Source organism: Nelumbo nucifera, chromosome 1 (assembly GCF_055504915.1).
Source record: "Nelumbo nucifera cultivar China Antique chromosome 1, China Antique-T2T, whole genome shotgun sequence".
Lineage (NCBI taxonomy): Eukaryota > Viridiplantae > Streptophyta > Magnoliopsida > Proteales > Nelumbonaceae > Nelumbo > Nelumbo nucifera.
The window spans coordinates 196,497,121-196,507,754 of NC_142649.1; the positions used below are offsets into that span (position 1 = coordinate 196,497,121).

The 10,634-nt window shown below is 37.6% G+C and overlaps 1 protein-coding gene and 1 pseudogene across 1 annotated transcript; both read right to left on the bottom strand.

Annotated features, from left to right (window-relative positions):
* Positions 1-413: 413 nt before the first annotated feature.
* On the bottom strand, positions 414-2,222 carry LOC104602281 (putative glucan endo-1,3-beta-glucosidase A6). Its single transcript, XM_010265902.3, has 2 exons — positions 2,028-2,222; positions 414-1,946 (listed from the first exon to the last, which is right to left on the bottom strand). Exons 1-2 carry the CDS (start codon positions 2,056-2,058, stop codon positions 958-960), a joined length of 1,020 nt encoding a protein of 339 aa, XP_010264204.1. The 5' UTR covers positions 2,059-2,222; the 3' UTR covers positions 414-957.
* A 1,914-nt stretch (positions 2,223-4,136) lies between these two features.
* Positions 4,137-5,560, bottom strand: LOC104602283 (auxin-responsive protein SAUR36 pseudogene; annotated as a pseudogene).
* Positions 5,561-10,634: the final 5,074 nt, after the last annotated feature.

The window sequence follows — 10,634 nt, forward strand, 5'->3', positions numbered from 1 at the left end:
GGATGTACCAAATTACCAATATACCAAAAAAGAAAAAGAAAATATGGATAAATATGACAGACGTCATATCTCTTGTTTAAAATATGGATGTACCAAATTAAGCAACCCCGCCTACCAAGCACAAATCATCAAGGAACGTCGAGGAGACTTGTTGTGACTTGTGAGAGAGAGAGAACATGATAGAGGCAGAGAAGACGACGTAATAAATTGAGAGGGATAAAAATCAACGACAAGGGATAAGAATTATCTCCATACGCCGGTCTCGAACCTGCGATCTTCGCGTTATTAGCACGACGCTCTAACCAACTGAGCTAATAGGCCATTTAATATTTGAACTTGTCAATACCTAAACTACTATCTTACCCCATTGCTTCTGCACCATCGATTGATTTGCATTTTGCACATGTCGTAAGTTTATTTATGGGCATCCACCGTAGAGCAGTTTCCATTCTTATTTGGATAAAATACAAAAACTTGCATGAAGTTTTTGACAATCATAACAACCTCTCCTATAATTTTATTTTAACAAAAACTAATTTTAAGAAATTTGACGAAAACCTCCCTTTTATCAATAATCATGACGGAAAACGTTAAAACCATGATCGAATCTTTTTAAATACTTATTTTACCCTTTCACACGTTAATGATTTTCCTGATCCTACTGAGATTGACTTATTTTACCCTTTCAAATACCTATTTTACCCTTCCTGCAGCAAAAGGCACCCTCTCTCGACAAAACCGAAACTCACGCCGATCCCTTGTTTGAGCCCGTCGCCTGTCACCATTTCTTCAATGGTGACGGCATGGTTCATGCTGTTAGCATCCAGGAACGATCCCCTGCTCGAGCCCGTAGCAGCTAGCTACACTTGCCGCTTCATTGAGATGCGGCTGAACTTCCTCTACGGCGGAGAACAATCGATCCTTTTCCCACTGGTCGAAACTCGAAGCCATGTTCTATTAGTCAAATTTTGGCCGTTTTTCAGTCAAATCGACTTCATAAACCGAGGTTCCGTCCGAATTCAGCAATCCCCAGTGCCGTTCAGTTCCCGGTCCACCCTTCTGGTTCTCATTGTACAACGCGAAAATGAATGTCGGTATTACTACATTTGGATGGGCAGGAGTTCCGATTGCTAGTTTGGACGTCATTCTCCGGATTAGATTTCGGTTATATGTAGCTGTGTTGAAGATGTTCGCTCCGATCTGGTCGACGTCTCTAGCATTGGGCCACCCTGTTTCGGCGATTACCAGCCGAACGTTCGGGAACCCAAGCTTGGTCATGGCGAAGATAACCGAGTCGAGCATCTGGTCAAGGAGGTTGGTGTAGGTTTGGTTCCCTTTCAAAAACGCATAGTCGAGATTAATGTTCGTGGGATCGCCGGACCAAGGGAAGTTAGGGTAGGCGTCGAGGAAGGAATAGGATTTGGTTCGATTCAAGAACTGTAACAGAGGCTTCATCACCGGTATGGAGATATCGGACCGAAACATTCCGTTCGACGGTGGGAAGGACGATTGAAGGACATCCATGGCAATTGTAGTCCCAATTTTGATGTTTCTGATGTTGTGGATTTTGAGGGAATACTTGAGTCGGCTCATTGCTTGGACGAGACCGTACCATGTTTGTCGATCTTGGTTGGAGGAGAAGCTGAAGATTTCATTGCCGACAAGGAGGTAATGAGTCAAGGTTTTGGGGTAGAAAGGAACGTTATTAGTTCGAACCCATTCGTTTGCGAGGGACTGGCTTGAAGAAATGTTGGAGATTAATTGATTGGGAACCATGATTGATACTTGGATGTTGGTCCCTTCGAGGGCGTTCAGAATATCTGGGTTTGCATGTTTGACGTGACCTGCTTTCAGGGATTTGATGAGCACAATGGATCGAGACGGTGAAGGGAGGTTGTTGCCCAGTTGACCACAGTTGACGCCCATCTTCCTCGAAATCTCTGCATCTGTGAAAAGAAAAACGAAAAGGGGTTAGAGAGGAAGCATAAAGAAACAAAACCTGTGTTCTAGTTTCATCAGAAACTTACTATTGTCCATCGACCAAAGTTTGCAGTTCATTGGAATTCCGTCTGACGGGAGTGAGAACCATACATCGATGAAGACTTGTGACTGAGGCTGAGGTTGAGCCTGCGGGTGCAACAGATTTACCTCTGTGGAAGAAGGGCAACACCCAACGAAGCAGTTGAAGATGATGAATAATGTTCGAGGATTATACACATTAAGTCGTCAAAAGGGTAAATTAGGTATTTTGAAAAAAAACTATCATTTGTTTAAAAATTAGGTATTGACGGAAGGGAGGTTTCTGTCAATTTTTTTTAAATAACGGGGAGGTTTTTACTAAAATGAAACTATAGGGAATGTTTTTATGATTGTCAAAAATTTCAGGGAAGGTTTTTATATTTTACCCTTTTTATTTTTGTATATACAACACGCAAGACGTGGAGTTCCAGTCAGTACCCTCTCTGATTTGAAACTAGATAAGGTCGTCCACTATCCATTTTCAGCACTCCACGTTTCTTAATCCTTATACTAGCGGGGACCCATGTGATGTATGGGATTTATTAAGCGAAATTTAAATAATAGAAAGGGTCATTTATTAAAATATTTGGTTAATTTTGTTTTTTGTACAAAAAAAAAGTGTTAAGGGTTTTTTTGGAATAAAAAATCATAGGCCTAATAGCAAAACAAACACTCTTTAATGAAAGGTTGATTAAGTTACTAAGTTGTAAAATATATGGATGTTTTAATAAAATGAAAATTATGAGGTATGTTTAAGTAAATATGTAAAACTATAAGATGTGTTCTAGTAATTGACCCTAATAGAATCACATAAGAGTATACGATTGTGTTATATTTTTCAACTTTTTAAATAATTAATAATTATTCATATTTTATATACTACTTTTAATAATTTTTTTATAATAAAAAAATAACAATAATTAATTTCAATTAGGTTTATTCATCAAACTGATGAAACCGACCAACCCGACCAACTTGATTCTAGTATTTTAGGTCGGCTTTAGTTAAAAAATTTCCCAATTCGATCAAATTGGATCAATTTCACTTTCGTCAATTGTAAACCAACCAAAATCGAACAACCTAACCATGGATATATATTAATATTTTATATTTTCAATATAAATTTTAATATGGAAAAATCAGAAATTTCCCATATTTCTTAGTCTAAAATGTTTTATATGATTCGGAAAAGCATAATTTAAATTGCTAGTACATAATTTCATGATATATTTTGTAAAAATAAAAAATTATTTATTAGATAATTTCGTTATTGTAAATATTTAAAATATAGTTATGATAAATATTTAAATAATCTATAAAATATTTAAAATCTTTATTATTTGAATTTTATTTATTTAAAGCTATTGCATATTATTAAATATTTGAAATGTATTTAAATTGATAATCCGGAAAAACATAATTTAAATTGTTAGTACATAATTTCGTGATATATTTTGTAAAAATATAAAATTATTTTTTGCATTTTTAGTAAATATTTTAAAATTATTATATAATTTTGTTAGAATATTTAAATAATTCTTAAATTTTTTAGTCCAAACTTTCTTTAGATAGATATAACTAAAAAGTAGGGGAAAGGATAAATAGGAATTAGAGATAATTTAAGAGAGAAACTCTACTTAATTAGAGATAATTGTGGAGATAAATAGAAATTAGAGATCTCGAAAAAGTGGGGGAGGTAGTTTAGAATAAATTTTAGGAAAGGAGATTATTTAAGTTATTAGCTCATTGATTGTTTAAAAAATGACATGAAATAAAAAAACAAATTATTCAAAAAAATGAAAAACTTTTTGACTACTTTCTCTCTCTCTATATATATATATATATTTGGTAAGCTGTTGCCGTGTTAAGTAATCGGCCATCAGATAGTCGATGTCGACCCTTAAGCGTTGGTCTTTGGCGGGGGGGCCTGGGCGCTCCGTGTAGTAGAAAGTTTGAGCCTTCTATTCTAGGTGATGGTGGTGGTGGTGGAGAGTTTGGTGCCCGGTGATTCCCTACTCCACCAAAGCCTACCAAAGCCAATCCCTGATAACGACGTACGCCTTTGCTGACGAACACAATGACGAAAGTCTTCCCCCTTCAATTCAACCACAAAAATATAGGAAAAGAGAACAGACACATCCTTTTGATTTCACAACTAAATCCTCCATTACACCCAGTATTAACAAAAATTGAAACAAAAGAAATGGAAAAAAAAGGGGTATATCTAATCATCTATCTTTAATCATGGTTTTCACTTTTCATCATCATCATCAACACTGTAATCAGTGACAATTCACAAGCGACGTTTCCACGTCGATTTCACGCCGGCGGCGATCTTCGTTTGTACGCTCTCGAACTCAGTTATCCGGCATGGTATCGTAATCCCACCTGGGTGGTGGAACCCATACTCCTCCTCGGCCTCCCTCAACAAGTCTGCGAATAAGGGGTGATTGAAGTAGATAACCGGCACCAAGAACCGATGAAGACCGTCGTCTTTCTGACCCACGTATACCGCCATGTGTCCTTTCGGCACTTGCACCGGTTTATCTTCCAATGCCTCCCGATCACAGCGACTGTAGCCGGAGGCTGATGACTTGTTGGAAGAGCAGAGTCCCTTCGCCCCTCGCTTCAGGCAATTACCCCAGTCGCAAATTTTGGATATGGCCTTGCTTTTGCAGCTCGGAGGATCCAACTCCAATCGGCGGTAGCCAGCTGGCTTTCGATTCGGCCTGACTACCCATCTAAACACCTTAACCAGTTTGCGGCCCAACTTGAAACCTCTCGTCTTCCTCATAATGTGTGCAGTGAGTGAAGAGAAAGATGAGACAGACAGCGAGAGAGAATGGGAGGTAGACTATCTACGGATATTGTTGTAATTGGCTTTGTTTAGGTGAAAGGCCATGGGTCTGCGATCGACATGGTGAGACGGAAGAGAGTGAGACAGACTTCAGAGAGAGAAGTGGGGATATTTGACATGGTAGGAAGAATGAAGTGTGTTAGAGAAGGAAAGTTTCATTCAAATCTTCAACAATCAATTACTACTTATAAGGAATCGACCGTGGCTTCTGCGGCCTTCTCCTCCTCTTCTTCTCTCTGGGAATTCCTTCGCTGGCGTTCACTTGTTTTTAACCTCCAATTTTATGGGGCTTGTAGAGGTGGAGGAGATAGCGGTTGCGGTGGTATGGCGAGATTCTTCGATTGGAACAGAAGAATAAGGTTCCTCCGCAAGAGGATTACAGAGCTTTTTTTATAGATGCCGAATCAGTCAAAACCATGAGCGACGAATTAGAATTAGAAAAACGAGGAGAAGGAGAGCGATGAAGCTTTAATGGTTGGTCGGCTGGAGAGTGGAGAGATCGAAAATGGAGAATGGACTTTTTATTCTAGAAGAGAAAGGGTCAACCGTCAGACAGACAATGAATGCTTTGAGGGTTGGGATCCTTCGCGGACCTCTCTCGTCTCCCCTCCTGCCCTATTATTTAAAGATGATAATCAATGAAATTGGAAATTGGAATTGATCCGTCCCTTCTTCACCTTCAAAGTGGGCAAAGGATAAACAACAAACAATATCCTAAACCTGCTACTCCTAATCCCAAAACTCCCATCTAATAATTTATAAGACATGTACAGATTTAGCCACGTATACATCGCTGTTAAGATGGTTTTCCTCTACTTTTGGATTATCCCAGCCGTTGAATTAATATTATTTTAATCGACATCATGAAGAATCTCTCAAACTGAGCCACGTGGCTATATTGTCCACCAAGCGTCAGATTACTGGGAATCTGGGATTGGGATGAGTACTTGAACTTGAATAGAGCATTCTAATTTCTAAATCTATCTCATTGACTAGCTGGACCATACCTCCAACTAACCACGAGTTATCTATCCAGTATACACGTGGCGCACATCAGGAGCTCAGCCCGGATTGTCCATTTACCACCCTGCCCCCTGCCCCCTGCCCAACGCGACCGATCACGATCAGAATTCAGATGATCCCAACCAAATGTTCATTTATTTAATAAATTGACTCGTCACTGTCCTTTTGTCTAGATAACTTATTTTGCCTTTAAGGCGACGGTTGGATGGTCCATTGGTCCTGAGCGCCCCTGCTGAATTTTCTTAACTCAGATATCACAAACTAAAAACGCCTGAAGAAAATAAAAACCTCACGCTTGAAACGTTGATCTAGCGTTTCGAAAAAAAAAAGAAAAACCTACAACAGATTGATATGCTACGATGGTGTTGGGTATTTCAAGGTGATTCTCATTTGATTTATTAGTTTTGATTAGATTGCAATTTTTACCTTGATTCTATGAAAGTAACTTCTGTAGAATCATGTTTTTCTCTTATTTTATCATTTTATGTGATGCTTAAAATGGGTTAAATAAAACTTTAAAATTTATGGCGGAATCAACTTTTCTCCTGATTTTCTAGACCATATAGACGATTGTCTACATACCAGACACCGCTTATCATCAGAAGCAAGCTGATTTAAAAGTTTTCGGCATAAAGACTGATAAGGTAATTAACATGTTTTGAATTGTTGATCTGTAGGGTAGATCATTTATAGATGGTTATGTTGGTCCAATCGAATTAATAGAATAGTAGAAGGCCAATAATATGAATATCTATCTATCTGTTCGGCTGACCAAAGGCAAAACGCCAAAGGTAGAGATCGGTTGCTGCTAGACTGATCCATCCCCCGCTAAAGCGAAAGGTCAAATAGTTCGTACAAAAGTCGTACGTTTACCAATCACCATTGTTGCTTGCTGAGGAAAAACGTGGGGGAACTTTTGTGGGGTGGGGTGGGGTGGTGCTAATGCTAGACGCCGCAGTCTTGACGAACAGGATAAACGTATTACTTATAAATGAATAAACGATAAATGTTTAGGATTCCACTTTTGCCACGTGGCCCAATAACGACATGTAGGTGTACCCAAGTTTCCAGATTTTGAAAGTGGCTGGCGTTCCGTTCCCTTTTGATTTTTGAAATTTGAAGAAGAGGGAGAGTGGAGAACTGGAGACTGGATAGTCCAGTCTAGTAGCGCATTTCCATGAACGTGCTTTGAATAAAGACGCTCCCATGTTTATTAACTGCTCCAGTATAGATCTAGTAAGTCCTCCTTCACCGATATCAATTCCAAAACCAAAACGATACGTGTAGGAAAAAGATTTGGAGACTTGTAAACCTAGGTGGCAAATAGCATTTCCTCCATGGCCCATGGGTGGTGTGACTGGTGAGGGCAGAGGTTATGGGAATGAGACTGTATTATTAATTTAAAATTAATTAATGTAAATGTTAGGTTAATCGTTGATGTAAAAACAAATTATATTATAAATAAATATTAAGGAGAAAGGATATTGACAAGAGTAGTAGGGAATTCCGTTTTGAAGGACATAAGAAAAGGCTTGTCAGTGGCAAGTGGGAATGATATAATAAGGGAATCCAAAGCGTCTCTGCAAATGTGAAATTAATTGATGAACCAAAGTCCAAGCCAACCGATAAATGATGAGTGAGGGCAAACAAAGTAGTCGGTGAATGACAAATGAACCGTTTATACATCCAACAAATGTGGAAACACATTGTGCATGAATTAAAATGCCTTGCCCACTGCTCTCTAGTCCAACAAAATCGACGAATGGATCCATACCACTATCAGTAGCTTTTATCTTCTCGAGTAGAGTTGTGCTTGCTGCTAGAGGTGGATTCGAGTCGAGTCAAGTTGTATATTTGATTATTTGAGTTCGAGTTTGATTCGAATTAGAGACTTGAACTCAAGTTCGACTTGTTTTATAATTCGTATGTTTGAACTTGATTCGGCTCGACTATAAGCTAAGCTTTTTTAAAAAAATAAAAATAAATATATAAAATTATTTTTTTTATTTTTCAGACAAAAAAAAATTATTTATTATTATACATAATATATCAGCTTCACTGCATTCGAGCTCGGCTCGATTAACAAACTAACTTATATATCAGACTCGAATTCAGCTTGAAATTCAATTTAAACCGAATCGAGCCGAGCTTGAATAGCTCGTAAAAGGCTTGGCTCGTGACCACCCCTACTTGCTGCACACTACTCAACTATTGTCAACTTATTATTATTATTATTATTATTATATAATGCTGATGCTGGACTTAGCTTCATGTCCACATCACCATATGAAAAATTTAACCTATTATTTATTTTTCTCTCGCCGCACGCTATATAGTCGTCTATCCTCTTGCATGTGCATGCTCAACTTTTAATCTTTTCACTGGCATCACAATAATTCAATACTATTAAATTGGGAACGTTTCTGGCATCAATGAACAATGACTACGATAAGCTTAATTAGGGGCCATGCCCTAATTGGTAAATGTGATGTTGGAAGAAGCATGTAGACCGTAAATGTGATCATCTATCTATATATTTATATATTTGTCTGTAGAGCAGGACAACTGATTGGTCTCTCTTGTATGTGGCAGTTGAAGACTAGAATCAAGACTTTCAGGCCTCTTTCTCTCTCTCTCTCTCTCTGCATTTAAAATATTAATCAGTGTTTGTTTGTTAGTGTTAGGATCATAGGATGGGTAGTACGTTCAATTGTACTGGGGTTGACCCTTTCTGTTACAAGAATTGACACAATACAAAAGAAAAAGCAAACTGAAATTATTTAGTTCATATAATCATATCCTTCCCGGCCGGAAATTATTTAATTAGTATTTAGAAGATGAGGCACTAGTTTAAAAATAAATTTAAAAACCCCTAAAATTTCATTAGGGTCCCCTACACATATTGTCCATTAGTAGTGATAGAGAGAGCCCATGGGCCATGGCCACACTTGTATCATCTTGATCCATTGTTAATTTCAAACGAATAATCAAAATTAACCTCCATGGAAGTCCAACGTTGGATTCTCTACACATGAACATGAAGCAAAGCAATATTGCTTTGTAATGCAATGATGCGAATCCTCTAAATAGGCCAATTGTCATTAAGAATGAAGCTGAAGAAACACAATACTCTATTTTTGTTTTTTATCAAAGTTTTGCTAAATATAAATCGATTCTCACGTAAGAGTTGATAGAAATAAATTTAAACCCTCTCAGAATAGATAAGACAACTGATTGGTCTGTTCTAATCTCCAAATGTGAACACGGGTTAAGCTAGTCTTAGTCTATCCAAGCAAACAGTATACTATATCAAATAAATAAAAAACGGGATAATAAATATGGACCTTATGGGATATCAAAGCAACGTACGACATCCTTTTTTGTTTTCAAACAGTTAATTGTGGCACTATCATTTAATAAACAAAGACAAGTGTGAACAAATAGACTTCACAGAACAGAAGCAACGACATGCTTGTCCTTTCGGATCAATGGATGGATATATATATATATATATATATATATATATATATATATATATAGAAGAGGATGGTCTATACTTCTTTTAATAATAAATAAATAAGTATATATACATATACTGTATGCATACTTGTTCGTATGCTTTCTTTTCTGTTTTCTTTTTCGGTAAATAGATAACTCTTCTATGATTATATTGATTTGTTATTCTATTTTCTTTCATCAGCTTATATAATCTCTGTGCATATTTCTATCATTCTTCGGTTCCTTCCTGAACCTTCATTTCTAATGAATTATTTAACACAGTTTCTAGAAGATGAGTGAGGTGGGGGCCAAATTTCCAAATTGGCCCACACTTGCACCATCCCCTGAAACAATTTCCAAATTTCAAAGCGCAACAGCAATTCTGGCCGTCAGATCAAGACAAAAGTCATTAAATTATTCCAATCATCAAGTAGAAAGTTTAAGAATTATGAACTTAGTTTCAACAGCCACAACAACCCACCCACTTAGCACCACGATGATATCAGTTTTATTTCAATCATTCAGGTTCCCATTTCCTTCCATGTTTTAAACATTCAAATGAAAAAATAGATGAGATGAGACTTTTGCCTTTGGTAAGTGAATGCCCTTGTTCATTTTGACAAATCTGCCTGTCTATAAGGTAATTGGCGCGATGTCCAACTTTGGACCCACCTATTTTTGACCAATAATGGCTTGACTCTTCTCAAATGTACCCGATAAAGGAGGAAGGTTGCAATGTTTGCATCAAGTTGGTAGGTGGTAGGAAGGAGAAAAAACTTCTTCCAATACTTAGACGTGAATTCTGAAGCTCGTGGTGGGATGTTTCCGAGAAATTACTTAGTGTGGCTTAGCCAGGCGGTGACAAGTAGACAAGAGTTCCATATGATTTTGGATGGGTGTGGACTTTATATATCGAATAGAGAAGAGAAGAGAAGCTTCATACACAACATTACTTGAAATGTTTGATACCTTAGCAGGAAAATATATGGCATCAGTCCATATAATGAGAAGGGGAAAGGAATGTTCTCAATGTTACATGCTTCCAATAGAGAGAGTGTGTGTGTGTATGTGTACTATAATTGAAAAAACAAGTTTTTTCACATCCTTCAAAGGAGGCAAACGGTGTCCCTTGTGGCCGAGACGGTCACTCAGCATCTTCTGAATATAGAGGTGGGATCAAAAATTCAAAACCTGCAGGCTCTCAATGGTAAGGTCAGTAGACCTCACGTGCACCTCT

Bases quoted from the DNA above. Each gene is read 5' to 3' on its own strand.
- LOC104602281 (XM_010265902.3), bottom strand. From the start codon at position 2,058: ATGAACTGCAAACTTTGGTCGATGGACAATA. The intron at 1,947-2,027 runs GTAAGTTTCTGA...TTCTTTTCACAG, and splicing joins ACTTTGGTCGATGGACAATA to ATGCAGAGATTTCGAGGAAG.